Source organism: Larus michahellis, chromosome 1, assembly GCF_964199755.1.
Source record: "Larus michahellis chromosome 1, bLarMic1.1, whole genome shotgun sequence".
NCBI classification, from domain to species: Eukaryota; Metazoa; Chordata; class Aves; order Charadriiformes; family Laridae; genus Larus; species Larus michahellis.
Window position 1 is genome coordinate 39599708 of NC_133896.1, and position 26915 is coordinate 39626622.

At 37.7% G+C, this 26915-nt stretch overlaps 1 protein-coding gene across 1 annotated transcript in view; it reads left to right on the plus strand.

Moving 5' to 3' along the window:
* Window positions 1–25820, plus strand: part of MYRFL (myelin regulatory factor like) — a 44518-nt gene extending 18698 nt beyond the window's left edge. Inside the window, exons 7-25 of the mRNA XM_074573097.1 lie at window positions 690–885; window positions 2018–2094; window positions 3371–3481; window positions 4057–4147; window positions 6546–6746; window positions 7155–7263; window positions 7744–7853; window positions 11391–11554; window positions 12150–12213; window positions 13162–13247; window positions 14032–14103; window positions 14223–14269; window positions 14387–14551; window positions 18076–18150; window positions 20610–20697; window positions 20920–20994; window positions 23011–23119; window positions 25566–25640; window positions 25734–25820. Coding sequence (XP_074429198.1) covers window positions 690–885; window positions 2018–2094; window positions 3371–3481; window positions 4057–4147; window positions 6546–6746; window positions 7155–7263; window positions 7744–7853; window positions 11391–11554; window positions 12150–12213; window positions 13162–13247; window positions 14032–14103; window positions 14223–14269; window positions 14387–14551; window positions 18076–18150; window positions 20610–20697; window positions 20920–20994; window positions 23011–23119; window positions 25566–25640; window positions 25734–25820 — 2002 coding nt within the window. The remainder of the gene's footprint in view (window positions 1–689; window positions 886–2017; window positions 2095–3370; window positions 3482–4056; window positions 4148–6545; window positions 6747–7154; window positions 7264–7743; window positions 7854–11390; window positions 11555–12149; window positions 12214–13161; window positions 13248–14031; window positions 14104–14222; window positions 14270–14386; window positions 14552–18075; window positions 18151–20609; window positions 20698–20919; window positions 20995–23010; window positions 23120–25565; window positions 25641–25733) is intronic.
* Window positions 25821–26915: the final 1095 nt, after the last annotated feature.

A 26915-nucleotide genomic window follows, 5' to 3' on the forward strand; every position in this document is an offset into this window, starting at 1 on the left:
TCTTTTAGAAGGATCTTTTGATACCTTTCCTTGTTTGCTGTGAATCGTAAGGACAGAATACTCTTTCCCTTTGGGTGAGAAATTAGCCCTTTCAATAAATAGAATAGGGTTTCCTTGGTTGAGGTAGGGTGGACATTATAAAGGAGAGTTTTATAGTCATCTGGCCAGAGGGTCAGTATTGATAACTTTTCTTTTAGCCTGAGTAAAGCCTTACTTGAGTCCCAGCAGCTTCTGTGGAAGCACTTGGTGTGGGAATTCGTGAACAAAATGGGGAGTCTTGGTGGCTCATTAGCACATTGTTGTCTGCAGCACTCATTCAGCTCTGTTGTTTGTAGCAATGTTATAATGAATGCTTGAATACACTAAAAGGTTTGGTTGTGCTTTTAGGTGAACAGAGTTCCTTTATACTAGATTTGTAAGTGAGGATTATGTAAGCTTCCCCACCTCTGGTTTTCAGACATTTCATGTGTCAGACTAAAATTGGGGTACACGTTTATGCGTTTTAATTTTTACACTTCCAAGAGGCTAAGAAGAAAATACTGTTAGAACTGGTGATTGTGAAGATGTGTTTTGGTTCCCATTTTGTTAGTAAAAATCAGATAGATTTTCAGACCACATAAAAAATAGGAACTCAAGATGTCACTCAAATATGCCTGTACTTAAAGTTCCTATTCTTCTTGTTTTTGTAGACCTGCTGTAGGATATCATATTGTCACAGACAAAGGATTTAATTTTTCAACAACAGATGATGCATTTGTGTGCCAGAAGAAGAATCATTTCCAAATCACAGTCCATATTGGAATCACTGGACATCCAAAATATGTCAAAACTCAGCTAGGGGGGAAACCAATAGAAAAGTTTTACTTGAAAGCTTTTGGAATAAAGGCAAGTATTTCTCCTCTTTGTGATTATTACTTTTAATTAGTTGGTATGTGATTATCCATAGAATAAGGTAAATAATTGAAATGAACTCTTTTCTTAGTCAGTTTTGACCAAGAACTGACAAAAGAGAACTCTTTTAAGTTACTAGTGACTTATGTGTGGAACTCTTTTGCAAAAAAGTGACGTTTTCTGGTTGCTTATGCTGTTATATGCTGAAAGACATCATGTTTGCCTGTTTGCCATGGTTTCACCGGCTTCCCTCTCTTTGGCTGAAATTTTGTTCCCTCTGTGGGCAGTGCAGGGGCATATTCTGGTGTGTAGGTGGCCAGTCTACCCATTGGTCAATAAGAGGTCTTGAAAAAAACAATTCACAAAGCAGAGAAAAAGAATCAAACGTGTTTTTTTCAAATAGTTCATGTGTAAACTGAATGGGGAAATTTCCCCATTTCTTCTTGCCAGGCTTTCCATTTTCATTTTAAGAATGAAATTCTTCCCAGCCAATATGGGTCCACAAGCTTGCATAAGCAGAAGTAGTAAAAAATTTTAATTTTTCTGAAAAAAATTACCAGTTTTTTTTACTTGCTACCAAAATTCAGTGATTTAAAAAATCCATGTAGCTGTTTTACAAGGCAGTTACTACCAGTTTTGCTTAATGCATTCTAATGCAGAAGAAATTAGTGAATATTACTGTCATCTGTTCCCATCTGAAGCAAAGTGATGCTTGGTACCGTTCCAGAAAGGTACAGAAATGTACGTTACAATAATTTATGGAACTACCTTGCATAGGTTCAGTTCTCATGTTAAATAGCTACATTTATGCTTTGGGATAGAATGAGCCAATAACAGACTAGATTCAGAAAGCAATTTTTCTTTTGCAAATTAGTGCATAACTTTTCCGTTTTTTTCACTTTCAAATTACATCCACAGAACGATTTGGGGCTTCAAACTAGCTGGAATGCAGCACTGTTAGGCATCCGTTAATCAGGAGTCAATTCCCATGTTACTTTCTATACAGATCCATGATAAATGAGAGAAATTTTACTGTTTTGGACACAATTTGCCTATTGATTTCTGTGGAAAATGTTATGTGTTTGTAATATTCTTGTTATGTTTGATAATTCTTTTTTCTTTGTAGGTGGAAGCTCCAAATCAAACAATTGCTATTGAACAGTCTCAGTCAGATCGAAGCAAAAAAACTTTCCATCCTGTTAAGTAAGAATTTTCATAAATTTATTCAATTTTATTTCAGTACTTGATGGGTTGGAAATGTAAAGTAGCTGTTTCTTGGAGACTTATAGTAGCTGTAAGCCAGTCTCCCGATCTTTATCCAAATTCAATTCTGGGTGTCCACATAGAATCACAGTAGTAATATATACCTGGTCTCCCTTCATTAAGGAAAATTTTCAGCAGCTTTACAAATGTGTTAAGTATGCCTATACAAAATATTTATATTCAGCTAGCGTCACTGTTGTATGGTGTAGAGTGTATGGCAGATGCATTTCCCATCTTAAGAAATGTCAGTAATGTTCCTGTTCTACATGGGCATGAGATCTATTTGCAGTGCTTTTAAGGGGGTAGTGCCTCTGCTAGAAACATATGTGCAGCTTCCCCCTGGAACTCTCTGCCATTCTTCTGCATCTTAACTCACTGGCAGAATCAATGTTTGTTCTTCTGACATAAGTGTCTTCTGTTGGAGCTGTTCTGTTCTCTATAAATAATTAAATAAGCCTTAAAACAGGAAAGGATAAGACAGTGTCAAGTTTGACAGGACAGTGCTGGGATAAAGGCTGCAATATATAATGTGCGAAAATGAAGTTTGAGCTAGGGAGAAGAGCTTGATTTTCACTTGATTACCTCTGTCATGGCATTTGTCTTCATTTTGCAGATTCTGGGACCAAATTGTTTCATGGGTGACGTTGGTGTAGTTTTCATTTATACTAGATGAGAACACAGTCAGTGGGTTGTTGTTTTCTCCATGCAAACTCTTTATTTGTATTATCACTTACAGGAGCAGAACCACTATGTATTTGGGACATAGGTCTATATTTTATTCTTCCAAAGATAAAAATTAGGTGCAGGTGAAAAAAGGGTCAAACAGTAAAATTTACTTATTTTAATGTGGAGATTCAGATCCAATAATAAGCAAAGTTACTCTTGGCAAGCAACAAATACCCATCATATGGAACACATACGGTTTTATTACATTCAAGACTGTATACAAACAGAACAAGAAACACAAGACTCCTGTTACTAAGAACAGTTTCCCACTGCTGGTGCTTTATCCTGTTTATTTATCTCCTTGACACAGTCATTGTGTTTTTAATGTGTTTTTATAAACCAGGGTTACTGGATTTTTACTGGGGTTCCTCTGTTTTTTCGTTTGTCAGTTTTTCTCAAAACTGTTTTCATGAGTTTGAGGAAATCTGGCTTGAGCCAGGTATATCTCCAAATGCTTGTTTCCCTGATCTTGTTTCCTTTTGTATTTTAGAGTTGATCTGCCAGGGGACCAGACAACTAAAGTAACACTAGGAAGGTTGCATTTCAGTGAAACAACAGCAAATAATATGAGAAAAAAGGGGAAACCTAATCCTGACCAGAGGTATTGCTGTAGCTAGTTCGCCTGTGTGTGTGTGAGGCGGAAAAGAGAAGATCTGCTTTTCAATAGAGCTGATGTTTGTGAAAAATCTTAATTTACCAAATCCTGTGATTTTTTCAATTTCAAATTCTGTGATACTTGTTATCTGCTTGAAGGCCTCTCTTCTAGAGTCACAGAATGATGTCAGAATAAAAGAAAATACCTCATCCTCAAGGTTAGAGATTGTTTCAGGAAATCACAGACAGAATGTTGGCTGAAGAAATCAGGCAGGCAAAAAACCCAAATAATCATTTTCTTCTGGGAAAGGAAGGGTCTTCATCTTTGAGTCTTCATTGCTTAACTTGTCAAAATTACTGTAATCTTTATTCATTTTTAGTGATTGTGGGGCTTGAAAGAGTGTATTACCTGAGAGTGAAGGAAATATTTTTTCTTTCATATTGTAACATAAATATGTTTTAAGAAATGTTCTGGCTATCTTTTTATGTATTGTAATAGTGGTTGCATTTAAAGCATTTTATTTTTTTCTGTGAGAAGACCTTACTTTAATTATTATCATGATTAAATCAATTTTAAATTAGATACTTCATGCTGGTAGTTGGACTGTATGCTGTCTCTCAAGACCAATTCTACCTACTGGCTGCAAATGTCTCTGAAAAGATCATTGTGAGGGTAAGCAGAAATTTATGTTGCTTTCATGTGAAAAGTATTTACAAAACTCTTTAGGTATACAGAGGAGACTGGGGGGTGTGTGTGATTCTTGGGCATAAAAATTACCAATGAATCAAAAATATTGAGGAAAAAAAATTACAGTTGCATATTGTATGAGTATGTTGTTATCTTTTAGTTATCAGGATTTTAAAATGTTAAAAGTAGAGCTATAGAAGAGTTCAAAAAGAAAACTTGTGAATTACAGTACAAAATAGGTTGATTTTTCCAGATTGCTTTTTCTTTGTGGTGAAACAATTTCCTACACTTGCCAGGAATTTGGTAAATGCTTTCATTGGCTAGATGCTTCATTTTCGGAGGAGGATGACAATGAAAAAAATTGCAAGGAAAGAAGGTCAAGCAGCTCTAGGAAGATTAAGACCCATAGCTGCTCCTTTCCAGCGTGTTTTCAGAGTGTCACCTAAAGGATGATGTGGGCCTCCGGAAGATTGCAGCCCAGCAAACTTTTTCATGTGGGCCAATCAAGGAGCTGCTTGTCTGCAGGGAGTCTTTCTAGGCCTTGGCTTATGGCTAGGAGTAGGCTTAGCATTTTGTTTTAGAGTTGAATAAGGCCAAGAGCCTGAGTGTATTAAACTTATTAAGTGGGCCTGGAAAGGGGCTTCCAAAGAAAGGTGAGGGCTGTCAAAAGCTTTTAGTCCTGGCATCATTTTTGTAGGCCATTGCTTGGGTCCTTTCTGGTGGGACATCATCTACCTAGGCTTATGATTACAGCCTGGTTTAGGATTAGGGTTTGGAGAGAGCAAAAGTGCAAATCCCCAGTGTGTGTGTGGTGTTGCACAGGGGCTGCCAAAGGAAGACGAGGGCTTTCAGATGATTTGAATTCTGGCTCCTTTTTTGTCTGGCACATAACTTTGTGTCCTCTTGTGCCATAAGCCCTCTTCCTGCAGTTATGGTTGGGTTTTTGGAGGGCAATACAGCCAAGAGCTCCTTTCTGGGTGGAGCTGCGAAAGGGTTTTGAAAGCAATGTTTGGAGTTCAGTAGTTTTCTGCCCTGCTGAGAAGTTTTATCATCCTGGCTGTTGCTGTGGGTTCTTTTGTTTCAGGACACTGAAGCTTGTGTTTGTGTCACTCCTGTATATTTAATTATTTTCCTTTTTTGCCCATTATTTTCCACAATACTGCTTTCGTCTGAATTTCTCTTTCTGTATCTCTTCTGTAACACTGTAGCAGTGTTACAAATATCTCTTTACTATTTTGGGAAAGCTGTTGAATTTTCACATTTGACCCATCCTTGGGATTACTGTTACCTTATAAGATATATATTTTTATGTAAGATTCAGAAATTTACATTTTTCTACCATTTTTATAGTTAGATTCCTTTGAAATTTTAATGAAGACAGTTTTTAATAAGAATCCAGGGAATGAGGTTTTGCAAACCTGGCCACTATTCCAGACAAAGAAAAAAGAAGGCAGAAAAGCAGAAGGATCAAGAGGCTGTGATTTGAAGTGGTGAAAACATAACAGGAAAGCTGGAAAGAAAAAAAATAGTCATTTTCCAGATGTCTGACAGGGCTTCAGTGGCAGGGTACAGTCAGCCAGCCATTAGCTACCTTGAAGTGGCAAAGCTGTGCAAATGCACTGTGAGAGAGAGCAACTCATGTTCTGGCCCTTTAGACACTCAAACATAACATAACAAAACTACCAGCTGAGTAGTGGTTATCAGGCATATCAGATCATGCTCTAATTGTGGCAAACAGTGATAAGTGCACAGCACCGTGGCTTGTAGATGGCAAAGTGTTGTGAAAGCCTGGCTTCTTTAATTGAGTACGAACTTTTTATCGTGATAATACTTTTTGTTCAGCCTCAAATTTTAAAGCCTGAATTCAAAGTTAAAAAAAATATATTAATTACTGAGTTCAAATGCCTTTTCTAATTATACACACTCCATTGTTTTGTTGGTGTTCTTTGAAAGACCCTGTTTCCTTGACATGAAATTTCTAACATGAGTTGATTTTAAACATTACGGAGGATTTTATGAACACATGTGTTTAATCTCTGCGTTGTTTGCTCTTTTGTGATTTCCAGCCTCAGCTAAAATTTGCTGGTAAATAAATGGTTATATGGCATAATGTCAAAGTTAAAATTTGGAAAGCTTTAGACATTGATAATTTAGCTTAAGGTGATGATAAAGTAGAATTGAAGGGAAAAAGCCATGTGTATGGGTAGACACACTTACTTAGAAGTGACTCCGCTCTTTTTTTCTGTTGGTGTGTTAGAAAAGCTCTTGAATACAATTTAAATATTAAAGATTTGACATTTCATTTTCCCTGAATTCCTGATGGAATAAACAATAGTACATCTATGTTATACTATATCTTTAAATATAATTTTTTTTCTTCCAGGCATCCAACCCAGGGCAGTTTGAGAATGACAGTGATGCACTGTGGCAGCGAGGACATGTTCCAGAGACGATAGTCTGTCATGGTCGAGTAGGAATTAACACAGATGCACCAGACGAAGCACTGGTTGTCTGCGGAAATGCAAAAGTTATGGGCAGAGTCATGCACCCATCTGACAGCCGAGCAAAACAGAATATCCGGGAGGTGAGGGCTGTGGAGTATTTAGGGCATTTATGTTTGCACCACAGCACATGTGTGGATCATTGTTCTGGCATGTGAAGCAGCTTCTTTATCTAGGGTGTGCTGAACTGCTGCCTAAAGAAATCGCGTGTACTGCTGTGCTCCGAAGAGCCACTGCCTATGGACTTTGGAAGAGGCTGACCATAGAAGCTGGGGATATCTGTGTAAATGGGAGTTGTCAGACTGAAGGGGAGCTGGCAATACAAATACAAATAACACTTTGCTAATGGGGAATGGGAAGATTGTCCATATTTTTTGATGCAAAGATCGGCCAAGTGGCCATGTCAGGCTTCTTGCTATCTCACTGAAGTCCTAGATGCCATGATCATTCTTAGTGTTTCAACATATGAATCTTGGTATTTGTCCAACTAGGTCGATACGAATGAGCAGTTGAGAAGAATAACCCAAATGAGGCTGGTGGAGTATGACTACAAGCCTGAATTTGCATCTGTTATGGGAATAAAAAATACCCATGAAACAGGTATTCAGTCAGCTCTGTTCCCATTTTTCATTAACTTCTGCTATTGTTCCTTGTATCATAGTGCCTTTTTAACACCCTGCTATTTCATCCTCATTTCTTAGGATACTACAATTGCATACTTTTTTGTGTTTCTCTTGTGGTATAAAAATGCCAAAATTAAGTATTTCTGGTAATTTTCCAACTTCTGTTTCAGTTTTTAAAGATAGAAGGTTACTTTTCCAGAGGTTTAATGAAAATGAAGTAAGTGATCAGAGAAAATTTAGTTCTTATTGCAGAGAAATGGGAATTCTAGAGGTTTCTGTTTGTTTTCTGTGGAATGGAAAAAAAAAAAGAAATCCTGAATTTTCCTACCACAGAGAAATTCTAGATCATATTTGGTCCTACCTGTAGCTTTAAGAGTGGCCAACTGAAAGCACACAACCATGGTCAACAGTATGACACTGTGTTTCCTGACTTTAGTTTATGTTATCTTGTGAACAGGCATAATAGCCCAGGAAGTGAAGGAGCTTTTACCTCAAGCTGTTAGAGAAGTTGGTGATGTTTCTTGTGATGATGGAGAAAAAATAGAAAACTTCCTCATGGTTGACAAGGTATGGTCTTGGGAGAGAAAGTGGAGGTGTGTATTTAGACTGTTCCTTTCGTCTATGGAGCTATAAACACACACTAGGCTTTATACAAAGCTGTAGGCCTCCGCATGTATTTACAGAAATAGTGTTTGGCAAATCATTGAGAAAAACTGAACCACCAGGTGTTAGTAAATGGCTAAATCTTTTAATGACAAAAAGTATTTACATTAAAATCTTGTTATAATAATAAATAAACATACAATAAAAGAGAAAAGGAAAAAAACTAACTTTACGGGATAAAGGTGGATAGCGATCTCATAGCATTGGTCCAACAAGTGGGACTCCAAAACATTCTTTTGTATTTAAGTGTTTAAGTTAATTAAGTGTTCCAGAAGTGAATTAAGCAATGATGGCATTCTATTTGTTAAATAAAAACATCCTTACTTTAATCCTGGAATAACTACTTCGTACCAAATACAAATGCTAACTCTCTGTGCTCTGTGGGAAGGTTTTTCTGTCCATCTGAAATCCTTACTATAGCTTCAAAATCATATACTATAAAATGTTTATGGCATACAAAGTAATTACTATGTTCCTAGGTTGGAAACAATGCCTTAGTCTATTGTCCTGTGCTCTCTTCCCCTACATTTCCTGTAGAAATAGGACTGCAAGGGACTGTCAGTCACAGAGTCCAGTCACATGTGACTGCAGACAGTGCTTGGCCCCAGCTGCAGAGGGGCAGAGCGACCCTTCTGTTGTGCACTGGTTCACTGCAGGTCAAGGACCACTTCCCAGCTTTTTCCCGCTTACAGCTGATAATGGGAAGAGGGAGGTTTTGCAGATTGGTAACGTTGTCTTGTCTGGATGATGTCGTGAACACGATCCTGTGTTCATTATAATCATGCATTCTTTCATTATTCTATAGAAAACACAAGTTTACACCATCAAAGTTGGAGAAAAGATCTGTAAAAAATATTGCATTTCACTTGTATTTTGATAGGCTACAAATAAGTTAAATTTGTAGGTTAAATCTCCTAGGCTATATTCCATGTAAAGGAAGCATGAATTAGACACATTGAATAAAGCTGTGGAAAGAGCACTTTCTAGAGATACTATTGGAAACGAGATTTGTAGAAAATTTGCTGTATTTGGTCAAGGTTCCAGCCTGTAGCTGATTTCTAGATGCTCATAGAAGAGCAGTGGTGTTAGATAGTGACGTTGGGTTCATTTTGCCCTTTGGCCCTTCCTGTTACATTGTGTGGCAGCTGCATTTGCATTTTTGAGCCCCTGCAAAACTTCCCTGGGGTAGTCAGTTTTTTCATGACAAAACTTTTAGGTTGGACAATTGAGTGTTTGATTTAGTGAAAAAAAATGCTACAAAATGTATGTGATGGAAGTATCTCTCTTTGCTGAAATATCACACAAAATGCTGCCTGTAACAGTGTCTCAGCACTGCTGTTTGAACCCATCATGTTCCCTTTCTCCTCTGTAGCTTCAGTCTCTGGTCAGTGCTTGCCAGGATGTGCTCCAGGGATGTGACCTAGCAAATGGAGAAAGCCTGCTGCAACCTGCAGGGTGATGTGGATGTGGCCCAAGCAGGAATGACTTGTTACAGCAATGGCGTATTTACTGCTTAGCTTTTTCTTGACTAATTTGCTAGGTCTGAGATCACTTCACAAACACTTTGACGTTGTTTTAATATGGTTAGGTAAATTACTGCAGTGCAATTTGTGCTTTCTCCTCTTCCTCCAAACACCTGTGGCAGTTGGGAAGTGATATTCTGTGACCGTTGGGGAGACAGGGGCAGGATACATCTATGTCTAACTGATTAAGATGTATATTGAATTCAGACCCTTGGGACATCTGATGTCCCAGGTGAAATATCTGCTCTAAATCTCTGGAGCTCCCAACTCCAGAGTATCTTGGCACCTAGAGTAGTAAATGGACAGTGCTTCATATCTTTGCTTTCAGTTAGGCAGGTGATGAGGCCTTGAACTTTGTTATCTCACATTCCAAGTTTAGGTACAGATAAGCAGAATATTGGCTGATTTGGTTGTGTCTCTTTGTCAGTTACCTGTTTGGAGCTGTCAAGCTCTGTAAAATTAATTGATTGCATTACACATTTGAACTAGGCTCTGCTACTTTTTCGAGAAATGTCTCAATTGTGTGGAAATTTGCTATTTTGGGACAAGAATCTCTCTTCTCAATCACACTGTACTCAGTACTTTGTCATCAGTGAGGCAGTAAAAATCAGTCCTTTTTTCTCAAAGAAAGTATTCCTACATTTTGCCAGATGAGCCATTTTTTCAGTGAGTTGAAGTTACCTAGAAGAGATCCATGCATGATTTGAAGAGAATGGAAAGGGCAGCTGCTACATATCATTGGTATGGGGACAAGTGGTTGTATAAATGATTTCACAGTTCTAGGCACAGGAGGGTATTTTAAAGTCACTTTTTAATTAAGCAGGCTGTTGGTCTTCTGGCAGTGGAGAAGTTTGCAGCTTACCACTAATACTGTGCTCTGGTTCTGTTTATACAAAATACTGTCTGTTTTTGTGGAATGCAGTCACCTTTGAAAGAAAGGTGTGCGTGGCATTTGCAACGTGAAAGGCAAAACTCTGCTTTTGCCTCCCTTCTGCGTGACTTGACTAGACTGGAACACTTAGCAACACTAACTGCAGTAAAAGCTTCATCCAAGGTTTAATGGAGTCATTCTGGTTGTACATTAGTATGAGAAAGCCATTCTTTCAAACACAGCAAAGAAAGCATGCTGTTACCATGCTCCTGCAGTGGATCAGTAACCATTTTTGTCTCAGAAATGGATAAAATACTACCTGGTGGTTGTACTGAGGGTGTCTTCATCAGCAGATCGATACCTAGATGATAAGCAGGGGTAGAAGAATAGAGGGCTTTTCCTGGGTAAAGTATTCAGATGGAGTAAATGGAGGATGTCTGAACTGTGTTAGTTGCAGAGCTGATCACGGTGTTGGAACTTATAGGACTCCTGTAAGAGGCTGGAGAGGTTGAAGGGGAGAACAAAATATCATGCGATCACAGCCTGACTTCTGGTTTGGATCTTTCCTTGTCTCACTGATTCCTGTGTGGTTCATGTTATATGTACAAGACGAATAGCCCCTCTGGCTTGTCTGAGCTAGGCTAGTCAATCCTGTAGGTAGATGATTGGATGTACATTTTGTTAAGGGATGCAGCACTACAAATCAAATAGTAGATGCCTGTTGTGATGGTGTTAAGGTTTAAAATTCAGCACAGTATGAAGGTAAGCTGTAGTTTAAATTCTTGGTCTACAAAGCCCTTTGGCTTCTTCAAATTTCTCTGCAAGTCCCCATTTTCAGTTTACTGCAAATTGAACATAAACAATTTTTACAATCTAGCAAAAGGGTTACGTAGTCATAAGTGTATCTCATTTACAGTGACATAACTTGTGTTGGCATTTTAAATAGTCAGTGTATCCTTACATAGGTGAATTCTGTACTCATTATGGCTTGTTACATCTGAGTGATGAATATACTGTATCTACTTCTGTCATTGTTTTACTTCTTAGGATCAGATCTTCATGGAAAATGTTGGTGCTGTAAAGCAACTTTGTAAACTAACCAACAATCTTGAAGTCAGAATAGAAGAATTGGAGCAGTGGAATAGGAAACTGGCCAGGCTGAAACGGATGAGCAGTTTAAAGTCAACAGTCAGTGAAGAGAGCAAAGTCAGGTACCTCTGTCTGGAATGTTCTCTGATAGTTGTCACAGAAATTGGTAAAGGGGTCTCTGTGGTAGAAGTGAAAACCAATTTTACTTGAGAGTGGAGTTCAGCTCATTTCCAGTGTTTAGGTTGTGCAAAAAATGCAAATTTCTCATATTTTTTAACTCACTGACAAAATTAATGTTTGAAATGGCTGTTAAATTCCAGTCATTTTTGTAATTGCTTCAGCTGGATAAAGCAAGGGTAGATTACGTCCAGTTACAGCCCTGGAGCTTGTAAATTGCTGCTAAGAGAAATCTGCAGAGCTGCTTCTGCAAGAAAGAATCTTCATTATTGATTTGGTGGAAGTGATGGGCATTTCCTATTTCTAAACCATTTCCCCAAGTTTTCTTTGAAATCAAATGTAGCATTTACTAGCATTCACCTGAATGAGTTAACTGGAGGCCTTTGTTCTTGAAAATGAATCTGATGAGACTTTTGCCTTTCTCTTTTTAAACGTTAAAGTTGCAAAGGCAAGTGACATTAACACTCTATTGAAGATGACCCTTTTTCATTTATTAGTTGCTGAAGCATTTGAGTATTAAAGAGATTTTGTCTCTTACAGCAGGTATAGTCGAGCTACTAGTCTTTTGCCATCAAATAAATCAGTCCCACTAACATCCAGCAAGGTGAGTGAAATTAAATATATGAAATATGACTATGAGAATTTGTGTAAGTGTTGAAACATTGGTGACAGCTTTCATGTTTCTAAATATAAAATCAAATTCCTTAGCCGGAATTATTTAGTGTCATGCTAGAATCTTAAAAACTGACTGTACTGAGATAGAAAATATATATGAGACACTTGCACTTCTTGCCTATATATTGTGTGTGAGAACAGATCCATACTGTGTGATGGTATGAAGGAAGAGACCTCAACAGGAGAGGATTGTTGAGCCTGTAGCTGTGCTCACATGGTGCAGTGCAGCCTTACACAGAAATGCTCATTTTGGCTTAGAAGTCTGCACAGTGATAATTCTTCCTCAGCTTTCTCCTTGGACGAGTCTTTCACTGTGGTTTGCGATTAGCATCTCCTGTTTCGTACTGGATAATGCTGTCTTTCAGGTGGTTAAGACCTGGATAGGATGTCATTGCTATTGCTGAATAGAAATAGAAAGAGGAGACCCCTTTTCACAGGGATTGTTTGGAAAGCGCCTGCCTTCAGTATTTACACCAGCTCTGGTTTAACATGGTCTGAGCATATAGTGAAAGCTGCTCATCTTTTAGTTCTGGCAACTGCTTACTGAGTTCTTAATTTGATTTTGAAATACTTCAAGAGTACGAAAAATGGCAGGAAGAAAGGAGAAGGAGCTGTTATTTTTACCCACGCTTTCTTCCTGTGTAGCGTTTGTGTCCCCAGACTATCAACAGTGTGTGGTGCGCTTGCAGTTTGAGGGAGCCGTTCATTACTTAAGTTTTTCTCTTTAGATGTTGACCCCTGTATAAGGATAACTTTTATGGTTCCTCTGAAAGAAACAAGGTTAATTTAAAGTCAGACTAGTGTAGTATTTCTTAATCTACTACTAGTAGCTTAGTTTTGTGCCACTTAAATTAACCAGACATTTTTTTTTTTCTAGGTTTGTTTATCAAAGAGGAAAGAGTCTTTCTCCGTGAAGATTTTCCGGGTGACTATAATAGCTTTGGTTGCTATTATGGCACTATGGTAACAATTAATTATCAACCAATTGACTTGTTTCTCCCTTCCCCTTTCTACTTATCTCATCAGAAAGAAGATTGCAATTTTTTTTCTTCTTCTTACCATTCTTACTCAAAAGAACACAGTGTATTAAAATTTACAGTGAATGTGCCTGGTAATATTGTAAAGTTGAAATTGTTTTAGAAAAGTGAGATACTTTTGTGGTGCACATGCAACTAACCTCTGTCCATATCACAATGTATGGTGCACCTTAAATGCATCTTGGTGGCTTGTGCTACAGGTCCAAAGCTGGACTCATGAGACTTTGCATGTTTTATGCAATCATTCTGTGCCTAAGTATGATTTCTGATGTACAGAGTGATTCTATTGTGTGAAATGAAGCTGGACTTGTTCCCAATGTAGCAGGCAGTCCTGTGACTCTGAAAGTTTAACTTGTGACATTGGACTTGCGGAAAGGAAAGTATGCTCTGGACTTTTGAGACTGCCATTTTCTATTTCCAGTCCAAAATCCTGTGCCTTACAATGTCTCTGTGAATTGAGTACTTTGAACTGGTGTTGTGATTCTATTTACAATGGAAAACTGACCATATTTTATGTTGAATGTAGCTGTATACGAGTATCTGACCTAAAACCGATTAAATTTAGTCAATTTTTTTTCCACTAAAGGGGAAGTGATTAGATAGTTAACTCTTAACATTACTACATTTGGACAAGGTGCTGTCAAGGTATTATTCACATTATGTTACATAAGAGTTGGATGTAAATCTACAGAATAATTCTCTTTCTACAGTGCTTTGACAATATCAACCCTCTATTTACTTAGTGTTCATGACAGACGTTTTGAAAAACATCCGATATACAGGCAAGTAGTTGAATTAGTGTTAATGAATGGGAATTAGTAATAGATTGTGGACCAGTCTGTTTTGGTCCACAGCTCCGATGTCCGTTTCTTAATGAATTGTTTTTCTTTTTCTTCATCAGCAGTACCTCAAGTTCTGTTATACTCTCTCCCTCTACCACTACAGCAGGTACTGTATCTCTGCTGGTCTGCATACACGTAACAGGCTTTCAATTTCTATGCTATTATAAAATGCCAATAGACACAGAGCACTAGTGAAAATTATGTCTTTTTTTTTTTCCTTTAGCATTGCAGGGGGAAAGCACAATTTCTCAGAGCACGCAACCCATCAGTAGGATCCCTGAAGTGACTTTCTGTGGCATTTTGCCTTGTGACAGGGTCAATTGTTGTCCAATTCACCAACAAAAAGTCCAATCTCTAAGTTACGAGAAAACCAATACAAAGGAGACACGTAAGTTGAAGCATTAATTTCTATTATTTACCATTTGAACAAACACTATATGAAGAGTGCAGGGAAAGAGGCAAGAATCTTTAAAGATAGTTACCTTCCACCAAAACAGCCCAGTCCAGAGGATTTAAAAAAACCCTGATATAACTAATCGTCACTGCCATCAATATGTTTTTGAAAAATCTGTCCTGTTTACTTTTATGAGTTCTGGGTCCTAAGATGTTTTGTCAGGTGTCGCTGTTCTTCCTGTCCATTCATGGTAAATGATTTCACGTGAACCAGAAAGTCACTAATCCTTTTAATTAACCTTTGGCTACAGTTGGCCAGGAGTTGACTGGGGGTAGTGGAGGGTGAATTAACAGATGTAAAAAAACCCAAAACACACAATGGTGTCCCAGTGTGGTGATATTACATATTCTCTGTGGGCAGAGAGAGAAATTTAATTGCCAGAAAGCTTAGAATTAAAACTCCACTCATTCAGGCTGGGTTTTTGAGTAGAGAAATGTTAGTTGAAGGCAGAGTTCTATGAAATAAATTACTTTTACTGGAATGAATTCTCTTTCAGATATTGTCTGCCAGATGTTATGCGTGTAATATATGAATAGGTGTATTGTTTACAGCTTTTATAATATTTATAAGAAAGATTTTATACATAAAGGTATGTACAAGTTGTTGGAATTTGTTTTCCTCTTTCCCAGACCTTAACTTTGTCAGTGTCTAGAAGCAAGTGTTAGTATTACTAAGCCCAGCTTTCGTACTCTTCTTTTCTTGGCCTTGGGAACAATTCTTGCACCAACACAGTTGACAAGTTGAGGTGAAATTGGGGATGGATGCAGTTCAGCCTCTGAAGTACAAATGTCTACCAGGGCAGGCAATGCCAACTGCTGTGACACTCTTATCACATGAACTGTTTCAGTGGGATTCACCCACTGGCCATTCTTTATACTGCAAAGTGCTGTTGTCTGCAGACAAGCTGCATGGAAGTGGTCCTTGTGATTCTTGTGATTAGCGTGCAGTAAGCCCTGTGGCACATACAGCTCAATACAGTGCTTTCAAGAGGTCATACCTAAGTGATTTGTATTGCTCTGATGCCTGAAAGAGTGTTAATTAATTAAAAAGACATTAATCTCATTTACAAATGAGGGAGCTGTAGACAGATGAAAATGAAATATGAAAACCTTCCATCCCCAGCTGACTGCTTTTGATATTAGGTGGAAAGAGAAGATAAGAATAAACACAAAGCATTACCTTCTCAAGGTCTTATGCTCCAAATAGCATTAAGTGTGGATCCAAGAGTGAAAAATCAGCACAGTACATAAGCTACTGAAAGATTTCAGATCTGCACAAGTTTAATGAAGCTGAATGTGTCCCCAGATGGAAGGTAACAATGTCAATATGAAATCCAAACAGAAGGCAAACCAACAAGCTGCTTAATGTAGCTGTAGCCAAGATAAATGAAAAGGAAAATTTTTTCAGAACAAAAAGCTAAGAGTTAAATATTGGGAATAATCAAGATAAACAGTGGATATTTTAAAATCAGCTGATTAGTCCGATTCGTGAAAAGATAAAACTATTTAAAATTGCAGTTGAATTAAATGCTAATTTAGGAATTCATGTTTGGCAGACCTTTTACTGTTCCACCGTACTCTACCTGAATTCTATGGGTGCAGGCTATTACTTAGTGCATCCACTGTAACTCCTAATCCCTTGCATCTCAGATTTGTTGAGGAGAAGGCTGTTAGGAGTGTTCAGGTAGGAATAAAAGCATTCATAAGCAAGACAAAATTTATTAAATGAAAATTCAGCACATCTTTATGTAGTCTAGTTGAATGTGGCCTTTTTTCCTCACACTTTATTTGGCTTAAGAACTGAAGGATTTAGACTTTCGAACTCCTATTGATTTCAGCAGAACTGAGGAGCGTGAATACCCTTCAGCAGTTTCAATGCATTGCTAACATATCTAGACTATTAAGAGAAAACAGAAAAAAGTGAAAGGAAGATGTGACAACTAGTTTGTAAATTAAAAGGAAGAATGAGAGAATGAACAGCTCTTTTTTACATCTGCCCCAAGACCTACTGTACATGTATAACTGATTGTATGTATTCAGTAGCCATTTGTCTAGGTGCGTGGCAGCAGATCACAGTGTAATGAAACGTGACAGCAGATGGCTACTAAATGCAACAGTTACCATCTAAGTTGGCAGAACTGGCAAATCTGAATGATGAACAAGTAAATAGAAAATGGATTCAAGGAATAACTAGGAGCAGTATCACAGATTCACATCAAAACACAAAAATGATGGTAATCCCAGAGATGATTTTGTATTCTGGGTCCTCAGATTCCAGTTGTTAATGTTGTTCCATGCTCTCAGTCACCCACTAGCATGAGGAAAGTCTGAATTTTCATATCTCCCAATACTGAAATGAAAACAAAAATCTGGAGTGAATAATAAAACAGTAAGGTCAATCCAACTTACTTGTTTCAGTCTCAGTGAAATTATGCATTTTGATCCTTCTTTTTGTAAAATAAATTTTTATACAGTGAAGCAGTGACTTCTGTTTTAAACAGTCATTTTGAAATCAGAATGTTTCCTTTGAAAAATGTGAGAATGGAGCATTTTGGTATTCTAGAAATACATGATTCCTTTTTTTCCCAGATGAAATGGTATTTGATGAACAATGTTAGTTTAGGTAAGATCAATATTTTGCAGTGCCAGTTTATTGGTAACATGTCTCTGGACAGATTCTTGGCTGGCAATTAGTGTAAAAGCACAGGAATAGCTTTAAACCATTTCCCATGGGCTTGAAGGGTCTTTTGCCTTCCCCAGGTTGTACAATGTGGTCATTATTCAAAAGATCTTTTAAAGCTCACTTTTCTAGAGAAATGCTGGGAAAATTAATAGAGTTAAAGCTTATATTTCCCAACCTATTTCAATATTTGAAATTACAGAGGTGACATCAGTGAACGTGGTGATCATGTTGTTAGAGCTGTGTATTAGTTTCTTTAATTATGACTCAGCCTTCTCTTTGTGAAGTACTGTGTCTCAGTTGGGTCGGTCCTCAGTGTCTTACATCTCATATTCAAAAAGCTAAGTTATTCCCCTAGCCTATGTTTGCATGGCAGATGCCTATTTATTAATTTTCTCACTAATAAGAAAGATGTGGCTTTATCATCAGATTTGTGCTGAAGTGCCTGACTGGATGTTGACTTTCACTTTGGCTCTCTATTACAACAACTGGTGATATTCTGTGTGTGGTATAAAGTCTTTTCTATTAGACTATTTTTTGAAGGGTTTCAGATATTCTGTAGAATTTCAGAAGCTTGTTTCTTGTTATCTACGAACTTCTTTTGACTGTGTATATCTTCTGAATAGAGGTATTCTTTATTTTAAAGGTTTCTGTCGTGGTTATGTATGCCTTTATCAAAGAGATAATTAACAAAACATTTCCTGATGTTGTATTTATATTTTGCTGTTACAACTGTACAAGGCTAACCTGGGGACATTTGTACATAGATCCCTCCACAGGAAACAGAAGTGACATGCTACCCAAAAGAAATCTGATCAAAAAACCTAACAGAAGACCTGATCTTGGAAATGACTGTAAGTCTCATATTTTTTTAAAAACTGTTGAAATGTATAATTGTATAACTTTGAAAAGCTACCTTTAGGCTTGGAATTCTGCTGCTGTGATTTAGAGAAATTTCATTTATAACTGGTCATTATAGAGAATTAGCACTTAGGAATCTATTAAATACCTGTGATTCACTATAGTTTTCTGGTCATTTCAATGTATTCTTACATCCTCATTAGATGTAGACGTTCTGGCTGCCCTCTCTAGGGAGCTCTTTGACTTGGCTTCAGGTGCAATAAAATGATAACTGACTTTTCTCTTGACAGGGGCTGAAATCTTGTATGATACTCAACAGTGCTAACCCGTATACAGCAAAATGCTTAAGTGTGTGAGTGTGGTATTTGTGTGCAGGAAATGCATGGTACGGTGTAAAGGAAGTGTTTGGGCTTTGGCCCATTTGACCTAGTGGATTAAAAACATCAGCTGCTGAGAGAGACCATGTCTGCCTTAGGATCCTGACACTGCCTCCATCAGTGGAGATGAAATGAAGTTCGTTGACGTAGGACATTTGGCTTGATTTCAGGCTCACCCTTTTAGTGACTGTGCACTGCTGTCAGAGCCAGTCTGGGCTGAAAATATTGATTCTTTACTGTGAAGATGAGTATAACATTACATATGCTGTAATGGTATGCTCTGGCATTCATTCAGTATGACCAGGGTTACGCCTTGTCTTTTCTGTTTATGTGGATGCTCTGTTTTAAGGTTTAGGTTTTTTTTATAAATGTTCAATTGAATCTCAGGCAACATGTGGATGATAAAGCATCTATACACCGGCATGCACTTAAAGCAGGTTGCTACCCAGGGCAATGAGAGGAGTAGAACACAGGTTCTACTTGTTGTCTGGGTATGCTCCAGTGGGATGATCTGGGAAAAATCATTCCCCTTCTGATTTTTTTGCATGGCTACACACCTCAGAAAAGGGCCTCTGTGGCATTACTATGATACGTGTTGTAATGAGATGCTCTGTCAGAGGGAAATGTTCTTCTGTGCTAGTTCTTTGGGATGAACATGCTCAATTAAGCATGTCACTTAAGCACACGTGTGGATATTTACATGCTGAGAGTTAGGTATATACTACCACACAACTATTTTATAATCAGAGCACGGGTCAGCCTATATTCATCAAGTTTCTTTGCAATGCTGGGAGCTGTTGCTGTGGAACAGAGGAACAGAAACACAAAACCAGTGTTCGCAGTACGATGTGAAGAGCAGGCTTGGGCCTGCTGAACCGGGCTGTCCTTATGCTTTCTGCACCACATTGCAAGACTGAAAATCAGCAGCTTGATGCTGTAGGTAACAGCTGTAGTCTGGCTATCTGCTGATGGCTGAGACACTCCCTCCCCACCTGGCCCTGTCCCAAACCTTGGCAGTGTGGGCCTAGGTCCACCTGGGGGGATTAAACCTGTTCAACCCCTTCAGTTTGAGGCCCTTCCACAGTTCAGACTGAAATGGGCTGGTTTAGGGGTCTGAGAGAGTCCTGACTATGAACCTGCACTGTTCCAATGCTGTAAATGTATTCAGAAGAAATAATACACTTTTCAGGATGCAGTTCAGTGCAGTGATTGCTAGGCCAGCTGTGAAAGTAGAAGCTGTGCTGCTGTGTTAGCACACTGGTTCTTGCTGCCTAACTCTCTGCAGGGTTAATCTGCCTCGGGGAAGAGCCATGCCATCATGGCTATACCCTTCATCTCACCATAACTGGCCACCTTTGAGAACACCTGCATAGCACAGAGATGCTAATTCTAAAATACAAATTTTTGTGAGTTTTTATTCCACATTCCCATTCCTCAGGCTCTAAACTTCCTCCAAGTTCAAGATATAAGTGTTCAGAAGATAGCGATATAGTATCCTGCTACCACTGTTTTTAGTTGTTCCTATTGCCACGGTTTACTTAGGATCAAAATGCATATATATTTTTGGTTAGCTGAGCATATTTCATTCATATTTCCTGGTATTCGTTACGTAGAATATTGCAAAACTCTAAGTTCTTGCGAGTTCAAGGCCACATTTTATGAAGAAATTATACTCATTAGAGTTAGGTAGTTTTGCTGCACGTAGGATTAGATACAAATTTTGTTGCATTTCAAATTATCTCTCTCAGCAAAGATAATGTTTTTCAAATTAATGGTTACTTGCATGAGCATGCTTTCTAGTACATCAAAATGAACATTGAAATGTTGTATGCTACTTGGACTACCATCAAAATAGCCTTCAATGTCTGCCCAAAATAAAATCTTGTCTCCCCTGTAACAGCAGAATGAAGGCAATCAGCCAAAGGCTTTTTACTGAGTGGTAATTGAGACCTGTAGCAGCTCCTGTAGTGGCAAGCAAGGGAGTAGATGCCACTATATTAACTACAATTTTATTATGCTTTTATCTAAGATTTCTGAAATAATCAAGAAGAAAACATTATTCTTAATGTTTTTAGGGATTGATACAACAATCAGTTCCATACAGATTTTGGAAACTCAGCAAAGGATTGACAATCGCTATTGTAGTAAAAATCTACAGTGCAGGTAGGTAAATTGTTTTATTATGCTTTATTGTGGTGGACTAGAATACCGTTAATGTGACATTGCTACTTGGCTGGTTCATTCTCATGGTTGTTTCTTCTAGCGTGCAGGAGTTTTTTCTACCTTGTCATATTTTTTCTTTTTAAATTTAAATGCAATTTCCATGTTTTTACAAAGATACTACCTATCTCAAAATCTTACGTGCATTAATGCCATCTTTTTCAGGTCTGGAAATTACAGCTATGTTATTCCTGTTAACAAATATACACCCATGGATGTAGAAATCTCACTGGAAATAAAGTAAGTACAATTAAAGATAATACATACATAACAAGACAGTGGTTCATTTCTATTTCTGTTCTGATTTCTATTGTGACACTAATTTGTCCCTATTCAGAGGAGTGGGACAAATCTATGCACGACTAAGTTATTAATGTCGACCTTTGGGTAGATCTTTTGCTGTAGCATAGGCCCAATACTGTTCTCAGCCCAATAACAATTTCGCCCATTAATGCAGATAGTAAAACCCAGTAGTCTTAAGGTTCAGTTTAACAATCTTTTCAGCAGACATGTATGCATGTATTAGCAGGATTGTGGCCTGTATACTAGGGATTTGAGCTTTTTTGATATAGAGAAATATTATTAGGTACATATATCTGTAACTCCACAGAACATCTTTTTTGGCATGTTGTGCCAAGCACTGTGAAAGGGGATTTTTGTGCAGGAACATCTTGTAATGCATAAAATTGTGACTCAGAGTGGGAATAAACAGCAAACTTATTCCTCTCAGCACGTATTTTCTCCTCAAATAAAAGTCTAGCTCAATTGCGTTCTCCCAGAAATAACAAGTCCTTTCTTTTGGGGTTCTTCTCTGAGAAAGGCCAACGATAGCCAGAACAGCTGCCAAACACTCTGCTTGATGACACTTCATGACCCCTGTCTGTCCAAGAAGGGGCTCTGTGAAGTTATGGTCTTTAGGTCCAATCTTTTGATCTTTAATATTATCCTTGTAAACATCCGCCTTTTTCAGATAAGAGGAAATATAATAGTACTCCTGAAATGCCTGCTTGTTTTCTACAGCCACTGAAAACTTGTCTTAAGTGAATGTCATTATAAACTAATAATGCAACCCTCCTGTGTAGGGACTGATACATCATATTCAGAGTTTTACCGTTGCTGAGTTTATTTTGGATATTGGTTTTTGGTTTGGCAGGAGGGGGATTTTAGGATAGGACTTTGCTATAAACTTTACTAAACAAAGCTGCAAACTTAACAAAACCCAAAACGCTTAAGAAAACCCAAACATATTTGGATTATTGCTGTGTCCAGATATTGTAAGACATTGTAACTACTTCAAAAATTTGGAAAACTTTTATGCCTGCTGAATACAATCAAATAAAATCAACACACACTACTGACAGCTGTGTAGGACAGAGAAACTGCCATATATGAATTATATGCTTTAAAATTGATGTTTCTTAAATATCTTAAGGTTTGAAAGCACATTTTGCTGGGGTTGCTTCATTGTTCCCCGCAGCATAAACTGTAAATATTGATGTCACGTTTTTCCCACCTTCTGCTTTCATTTTTCTGCTAGACATTGCCATATCTGAGTTCCTTTGGATCTCCAAGACTTTTTGTTTGTTTATACTCTTCTCAGAAAAGCTATCTGGTACGCTAGGAAATGCTTGGAAACTCTAGGGATAGTTTTGAGAAGAACTGACCATGGGGTATTTGCTGTTAAACAATTATGAATGAAATTCTGTTTAGCACTGCTTTTCCAGACAAAGTCTGGGATATTTTTACTTCTTTTTAATGATATATTTGCATGTGTACAATAGCAAAAGGGAGTTATTTATCGAGGTCCCTGTTTTAAGTCTTATTATGGATTTCTTCCATATCCTCTGGCACAGGTATGTTATACCTATGCATGATGTAAGCCATCATGTCATGGCCAGCATGTCATGACCATTCATTTATATAAAAAGTTATATACAATAGCTTCTAGTATGAGCACGCTTGAGGTTTGAGGAAGTTTAGTGTACATTTCTAGATTTATCTTAACAACTGTAAAGATCACCCAGATTTCTAAATGCAAAACACCCTCCATCCATGGGAGGGAATGGGAGAAGATTAGAGGTTGGTGGCTTGGGTATATCTCCTTTATATCAACCAGTGAAGTAAGCTCCTCTGCTTTATTTCTTCACAATTCAATTCTTTGGATCTTTTTGCCTTGTATGAATTTTGTATTTATATATATGATTCTTGTATTTAAAAGCAGTCTGATAGATCCTTATTTTTCTCTGTTTCTTGAAGTACCACAGAACCGTTGATTATATTTCTCTGCAAAGTCACATTTGGAAATTATTGCTCCTATTATTCTTCAAGCCAAAACAGTAGGAAGGATTTCCTAGAAACCACACAGGTAAGTTTTTTGCAGCAGTACTCTGTCTTGTGGGGATCATTTTTATATACTGCCCAGTACATGGCTCCATTTTCATCTCTCACATTAAAGGTTCTGTGCAAAACTGAAAATAAAATTGAGCTTTATGTAGGAAAAAATGTGTTCATTTTTCTGATAGTTTTGGCGGTTGAAGCCACACAGTGCTGAAATAATTTGTGATTAGCTTTAACCTCCCCTTGCTCTCCAGAATGGTGTTCGCTTCTACTAGCTCTGTCTGCTTTTCATAAAAGCATCAGTCTCAGAAGTAAGATGTCATGATCCCTTGAATGATGCTCTTGATTCAAGCAACATTGTGTGGATGCATTCTGGAGTACAGGGAGATACGGAAGGTGGATAAAACTTGTTATAATACCTAGTTCTGCTGAATAGCCTTATACACCTCTGTTTGTAAGGAATGAATGAAGAGATAAGAGAGACCATGAAGATCTTTAGCTCCAGAGTGTGAAAAGGAGGGTAGCTCATGCCAGATAGTCACCTTGGCCTTGTTAATAGTGTATTTGGAAAAAATAAATAGTCCATTAGAACCTGACATATATATTTCAGCCTAACTCACCACCACATATATATATATATATATACACACACACATATAATCTCCAGAGATACTTGAGAAGTAGGAGTACTTCTCAGCCAGGGCCTTAGGAGACAGTCCTCAAAACTCTCATCTACCCTACCGTTTCCATTATTGTCTTGCGGGTAATGAATTCCAGTTTTTAAGTCTTGAATTCACTGGAAACAATGGTAGTATTCCCTTGTATTTCTGTGTGAACAGGAGTTTCCCAGTAAATCTCTAGGGAAAGTTCTTTGTTGTAAAAGCAAGAGTTGTTTACATATCATTCTCTGGATTGCCTCAAGGGGAATAAAAGCTGTTACAACATATTTGCTTTTCCCAGTAAAAAAATATTTAGAGACCGGATCATGCAAACTTTTGATCATCTCCAGTAAATTGATGAAGGCCTTAAACTCCCTCCAAATTAGCTGGAAAAGTAAGACTCTTTCAAGGCCTCATTTTTCCACATTGCTTGGAAATGTTTATTCCAGTTAAAACAGTAGGAAAGACAGAAGCAAGGACAGCATAATTTCTGAACACATTGCAGGAGAAACCTCCCTGAAGTTGGAATTAATTTCAGAGTTGTCTTTAGATTTCTGATCTATGGTGCCATACATGATATGTGCTTAATTGATTTTAAATTACTTTTTTCGTGGTTTGTCAAATTAGAGCACTTGGGATACCCCCACCCGTAAGCCGACTTTCTGATCAACTTTTCAAATGTCATTGCAAAAAGTTACAGGCTTATCTGCAACTGCTGCAAAGACATTAGAAAGCCAAAATTGTCCAAGTTTTGACCTGTCTGCTGTAATTCCAACAGAATTGAAATGTCAGACCCAGAGAGTTTTGCAAGGCAGAAATATCCTTGAAGCTTACTGCCAAAACTGGTCAAAGAGATTTCCTGTGTCAACCTGAAATCCACATCAAAAGACTAAAGCTAACTAGCCTCCAGCAGCAGCGAGCATTCAGGTTTGATGTGACTCAGAATAGAAATGCTGCCTAGTTGAAGAGTTTTTTTTCAAGAGAATTTTCCTAGGTACTGGGAGGCTTATTCCCTGCCAAAGGGCAGGACAGCAATCATTTGGACTCAGCAGTCTCACATAACTTGTATCATGTGAACACATCATCTCCAACAGAGGGAATGTATCAGAAAGTGAAGGGAGGAGGGAAAGATGAAGGAGTTGAGACACTAGAAACTGATGAAATAAAAGTTACCATGGATCATTAGGTTAAAAAGAGGTGAGGATTGACTTTTATTTTGTTTACTGTAGCATACACATTTCAGACACAAAATATATTGTTTCATTCCTACATGGCACAACACTGCAATCAAAAATAGCATGAAATCTTGCCTGTATCTGTTTTTGAAATACTGAGTGAAGATGCTACTCATATCTTTAGATATGAACTTTCACTGCCTTCTGAGGACTACTAAAGTTGCTGTTTCAAAATCAGAAGAATTGCCACATGCTACTATTACACGTTGGAGCTCTCGGGCCACCTGGCACATCAGGAACGATCCCTATTTATTGTGGGTTTTGCTTGGAAAACTAGAGAGGGAGTTCAGTTATTCAGAGCCAGATGAGTGTCGCTGGGAGCCAGATGTCTGTCAGCTCCTGGGCAGAGCTGCTCAGAGCAAACCCACATTTGCAGGGTTTAAAGTCAGCACTTTGTCTTTAAATGCTCTGACTACAGCTATCAGTCTTGTTATTGTTGATTATGATAACAAGACTACAGTCTTGTTATCATAATCACTTTGCACTGCATTTGTCAATGAAATGTTTCCAGAGCCTATTCTTCTTTCCAATTTCATGTGAAATAAGGTTATCTGATCTCTCTCTCTCATTTATCGTCTAGGGACGTCAGCATATTTGGCCTCTCCCTGTAGCTAAATTGTATGACAGCGCATACCATTTCCGTATAGCTGTACCGGTAAGCCTTTTCAAATGGCAGCACAGCAAAAGACAAATAGCATTCGAACTGAGAGAAGTTCCTATATGAATCTCCTTTATTTTTCTTCTGCAGGGTTTTGCAGGCTGCTCAACAGATCCTTATTTTGCTGGAATTTTTTTTACTGATTACTACTTCTATTTTTATCGGCAGTGTAACTAAAATGTTGCTGATCATTCTGTTCTTTGGGGAAAAGACAATGAAGCTCTTGATATGAAAAAGAGACTTGTGAATGGCTCTGCGTATTTTTTTAAACCTCTTGCTGAGTTGTATGACACTTTCTTGTTTGTTTCGCTTTAAATTAAAAAAAAAAAGGAGAAAAATAAAGTGTTTGACAACAACTGCTTTTCCAGGAACTGTTTCTAAAAGGACATGAGGCAATGGAGTATATGATGTGTAAATAAATAATCCCATTGATCATAGTGAAGTTATATGATATTGTACATATAGCAGACAAGAACAAGTGGGTAGGAGCTCTGCTGAGCTGGGATACGCTCCAGTCCTCAAAAGATGGTAAGATGATAAAATGTTATTTGCAGTCAGGAGACATGCTTCTGTCCTACAGGCGTATACCTTCTTTTAGGATCTGCTGCCCTTTATTTATATATAAAACTATTTTTTTTGCTAACAAAACCAAAACCAAACAAAACTTTGAGAGAGAAATGTGGCACTGTGCAAATGCCCTCTAAAATAAGCGCTGTTAAGTTAGGGAACAACGGGTCAATTCAGTGGTTTGTGTAAGTATTTCCATTTCAGAAAGCAATACCATCATTACCGTTACAATTATGCGATTTAACGACGTTGCTGCTGTTTGAATGAGATATGTTTCAGCTACCTTTTTTTTTTAACTGTATGGCAGGAATGAACTATTTACTCCTAAATTCAGGTAATTTTTTTCCTTGGTGTTTGTGATTTGTGCTAATGTGATGAAAGAATAGAAATATTTGAGAAGAATAATGACTTACCTGTACGGCTTTCTAAGACGCGTATGGATACACACTTGCATGGAAGAAATCTTTCTGTTTAGATTTAGAAAGTACATTTTTAAGGCAAAGCTATTTGAGTGGAATTTCATATTAGTTACTCAGGCAGAAGTAAAACAGATGTAATAACCAAGTACAGTATAAATAGTGTTGTGGGGTATGTTTGGAACAATCATTCATTTTGTGTAGAGAAGAGAAAGTAAATATAATGGAGAGACTGTAGGCTTTTAAAGATTTATAATGTAAAAGTTACATTTGAAAACCTTACTCTGAA